Source organism: Borostomias antarcticus (genome assembly GCF_949987555.1).
Source record: "Borostomias antarcticus genome assembly, chromosome: 17".
Taxonomy (NCBI): domain Eukaryota; kingdom Metazoa; phylum Chordata; class Actinopteri; order Stomiiformes; family Stomiidae; genus Borostomias; species Borostomias antarcticus.
In genome coordinates, this window is record NC_140250.1 from 20,975,125 (window position 1) to 20,979,661 (window position 4,537).

The window sequence follows — 4,537 nt, forward strand, 5'->3', positions numbered from 1 at the left end:
AGTCCCGTCAAAAACTTTCCTCCAATCAGCTTCGCCCTGAGGAACTTCGCACAGTCGAGTTTGTCGGATACCTTCTGTTCCCTATCATTCCGTTTTGATTCTGATCTCCAGGTGGTCGCTCTCCAGCCGGGATACTATTGTCTTTATGCAAACATTCTCTTTCACTCGCTGGGATGTCTATTGTGCGCACTCTGGTTTATAGGGACGCAGCGATGCCGCAGATGATTCCACCCGTCTGAGGAGCGCTTTTGTCGGCCGTGACTCTCTCTCTCTCTCTACTCACACCCCCGTACTTCACTATGAGCTGTCTGGACGTGATGTATCACCAGAGCTATGGAGCGCACTATCTCCCAGCGTCTCCAGCGGCGGCAGCGGCAGCTTACAAAGCAGCGTACTATCACCATCATCATCATCATCACCAACAGCAGCAACAGGTGGGTGTCTAGACGGACGATTGCTCGTATTGTTATAAAAGTAGTCTGTAGTTATTGAGAAAGTTTTTAAAAGCATTTTATAGGATTTCAACAACATTGCTTCCATTACGCACTAGCCACTTTCATGGCGCACAACTTTTTCTTTTACCCGTCGGCCGTTGAACAGATGAATTTACGTGCGAAGTGTCACAGTGATCCGTTTAAAACTTAAAATTCCTCTTTGACGGGTCGTATTCACGACAGGTCATGCAGAATGACTGACCTATTAATCTTTCCTCTTCGAACGATGAAGTCATGACAGTCAATGTCACTCAGGAATGCTGATGATCAATGTCCCTTGAACGTTGTGAATGATAGGAATTTCGATTAGGTTTCCTTCCCCATTAGCCTACATCACGTAAACGATATCTTACGAAATGATCAACTATTGGATATTATTTGTATCAACACTCTGCGTGTCACTTGAAAGTAAATAGTCAATAATCTTTCTAGAACTTCTAGCACTGGGGCTTTGAATGAAGTCAGACTCAGAGTGAGATATTTAGTCTTGAAAGGAGATGTGCACTCACCCCCCCCTCCCCTCTCTCTCTCTCTCTCTCTTTCTCTCTCTCTCAGAAGAAGCTGAGTGTTTACAGCAAGATGCAGGAGTGTGTGGAGCAGCAGGGTTTGTGCGGGAGGCAGCGTTCTGGCCGGCCGGCCGGCGAGGGGGTGCGGAGGGGCCCCGAGGGGCCGGGGGGGCCGGGGGCCAGGGCCGGGCTGGGGAAGGACACCCGCCCCGCGGAGGCTGAGTACCTGAACTCCAGGTGTGTCCTCTTCACCTATTTCCACGGCAACATCGGCGACGTGGTGGATGAACATTTCTCCCGCGCTCTGAGTCAGCCCAGCGCCTTCAGCGTGGAAACCAAGGCAACCAGGACCCACGCTCCGTCGGCCTCGACCTCCGCCGGGCTCTGGAAAGGTAGGGGTCCCGACCGTCTCAGGGGGGTCTGTCGTGTGCTTATACTCCAGGGAAAAGATGTGTTATAGTCAAATAAGATAAGATACAGTAAGATTCATGTATAATAGTGTAATATAAAATGCACAGAATTCTTGAATAACTTCCTTGGCTTCATGTTAGACAATGACTGTTTATTCCCTCTAGACTGTCTTTGTGATTTACTCTCGTTATCGCCCTCTCTCTCTCTCTCTCTCTCTCTCTCTCTCTCTCTCTCTCTCTCTCCCTCTCTCTGCCTTTCAGACGGTGTCTCTCTCTCTGACGGCCAGTGCGGATCTCTCCCCTCCTCTCTGTGGAGCAGTGCCTACCCCTCCCAGCCCGGCTCCTGCCTCCCCTCCGTCTCGGTCTCTGTCCATCCAGACTTCTCCCCGGGCCCCGCTGCCTTCCAGCACCCGGAAGGGGCCCTGTGGGCCGGACACGGCCTCCCCCAGCCCAGCCTCCCCTCTCCGGCCTCGCTACCCGACGCCTGGACATACGGCCTCGGCCCCCAGGCCTCAACCAGCTACCCGCACATCCACGAGGTCTACCCCCACCCCCACGCACACCCCCGCGCGCACGTGCACGCCCGCCACCCCCACCAGGTGTTGCACTCTCACTCTGGCCACGCCCCGGCCCTGGACCCCCGCTTCAGCCCCCTGCTGCTGCCCGGGGCGAGGCCCCAGAGCCACGGCTCGGCCCACAGCCCCGGATCTCACAGCTCGCCCCACGGGGAGGCTCTGAAGACGGAGATGGACCCCAACAGCCCCGGCCCCGCGCCGGCACCCCCACCCACCTGGCCCTCGGCCCTCCACGGACCCCTGGATGTCTACGACTCAGGTATTGTACAAGCACACACACACAGCAATCACACTCACAAGCAGACACACATAAACACACACACACCTATATGAATACAGAACAGAACCATCCCACGTATAGACAGACACACAGACAAACACAGTGGTCATTAGAAAAAGCTATTTACTGTTGTGACTGGTAAAGTGACATTCCGTGTTCTCTCTGTCTTTCTCTGTAGCGGAGGACAAAGTGAAGGCCTCTGTCTGGTTCTGAGAGACTTCAGACCCTGACCTCTGACCTCTGATCGCTCACCCCCCCCCCCCATCCGGGCCTGGGGCCGGACTCCCGCCTGGAGACCAAACAAATTTCCTGGGAATTCAGGAGCTTAGTCAAGAGGAGAGACTCTTATCAGCCACCCCTCTCTGTCTCTGTCGTGAAGACACCGGCGCTGTGATGCCATCTCCTAACCAATGAGGACCTGTGCTCCACGTTAAGTTCTGTTTAAAGAACCTTGTGTGGGAACTGTCATTCTTGCAGTGTTTTCTCTGTGTGTGTGTGTGTGTGTGTGTCTGTGAGTGTATGGTATGTATGTAACTACCATTATGTCTAATTGACTGTAATGTACAGTGTGCTGTGTACAGTGTTAGGTCTGGAGTTACTGTAAGCTAAGTGTCACTTGCTAATCTTTGCCAAATGCTCTTGTATTTTTGCCTATGTGGGGAGAACACATGTTCTGTAAATATTGATATTTGTAATAAATTGCTGAGTTCTATTGGCAAACACTTCATCGTCCTTTAAAATGCTCGTATCATGTAGAATGAAATACACAGTTGTAAAGGACAGGTCAAACCTATGAGATTTTTCGAAGGGAATACTAAAGACCAGGTTGACCGTCATTCTTAGACCAGGAACATTAGTACTTCTGTATGTTATTAGTACATATGTACTTCTCTGAATCATACCCTCTAGGAATGCCTCTGCTGCTTTCCTTCTAGGAAGCCTGAGTTGTGGTTTGAATGGATCTCATCAGAGGTCGTGCTAGCTGGGAGGTTTTGCTGTCTGTCTGTGGCTGAGCACCGCTGGTGATGAAGGCTGAATTCCTCAGACAGTTATTATAAGATATCTTGACATGGATGTCGCCTGTCTGCTTCGCCGTGCTAAGGAATGCATTTCCTGTCTGGACAGGAAGTTCACCCGAGAGGGGCAGACACACCTGTGCACGCGCACGCACGCACACGCACACACACAACCTGGTCCATATTTCAATCACACACACACACACACACTCAAGAACGTTCTAACCCACACACACACACACACAAACACATACATACACACAGACATGCCCTCATGCAGACGTGTAGTGTATAGGGGTCAGAGTGGATCACCTCGTCCTAGAAGGACGGCTCTAATCCACTCCACTGTGAAGAATGTACGGAGTGCTCGCTATGCGCTCGTGTGAAATCGCACATATTGGAGCAAAAATGCAGCTTTAAATATTTCAGGGTTTCCCTGGTGCCAGGGCTAGCATTATTCTGATCCAACAGACAGCTGTGGAGTGTGTGTGTGTGTGTGTGTCTGCATTGTAACCTCCTTCGTGCGTGCATGCGTGTGTGTGTGTGTTTGTGTGTGTGTGTGTGTGTGTGTGTGTGTGTGTGTGTATGAGTGAGTGCATGCGTGTATGCGTGTGTATGTTTGCGTGTGTGTATGTTTGTGTGTGTGTGTGTGTATGAGTGAGTGCATGCGTGTATGCGTGTGTATGTTTGCGTGTGTGTGTTTGTGTGTGTGTGTGTGTGTGTTTGCGTGTGTATGTTTGCGTGTGTATGTTTGTGTGTGTGTGTGTGTGCATGCGTGTATGCGTGTGTATGTTTGCGTGTGTGTATGTTTGCGTGTGTATGTTTGTGTGTGTGCGTGTGTGTGTGTGTGCGTGTGTGTGTGTGTGTGTGTGTGTGTTTGAGTGGCTGTGAGTGAGATGTCTGACCAGGTGGTGCGATCAGTCTCTTCACATTCCAGTCTCCCCTGTCAGTCAGACGGTTACCATAGTTACATCTCTGTGTGTGTGTGAGTGTGTGTGTGTGTGTGTGTGTGTGTGTGTGTGTGTGTGTGTTTTGCATCCCTGTCTTGCTGGTCTCTACCTGCATGCCTTCTTTACCTTTCATACAACAGAGAACAGGACACGTTTAAAATATTGTTTGTTTTATAATGTAATTATCCCCTTGGCTCAGGCCCGGCCGACCTTTAATAAGCCAGGATAACAGACACTTACCTTCATTTGTGCGCTCATGGCCGAAATATAACCCCTGATCACAACCAAGTGTTGAGGACCTCTCCT

The 4,537-nt window shown here is 50.8% G+C and overlaps 1 protein-coding gene across 1 annotated transcript; it reads left to right on the forward strand.

The window, feature by feature from the left end:
• Positions 1-299: 299 nt before the first annotated feature.
• vgll3 (vestigial-like family member 3) lies at positions 300-2,478 on the forward strand (the record flags this gene model as incomplete). The annotated part of the gene is made up of 4 exons (XM_084452085.1): positions 300-434; positions 1,050-1,392; positions 1,672-2,244; positions 2,444-2,478. The coding sequence occupies 4 exons, from the start codon at positions 300-302 to the stop codon at positions 2,476-2,478; spliced, it is 1,086 nt and encodes a 361-aa protein (XP_084308211.1).
• Positions 2,479-4,537: the final 2,059 nt, after the last annotated feature.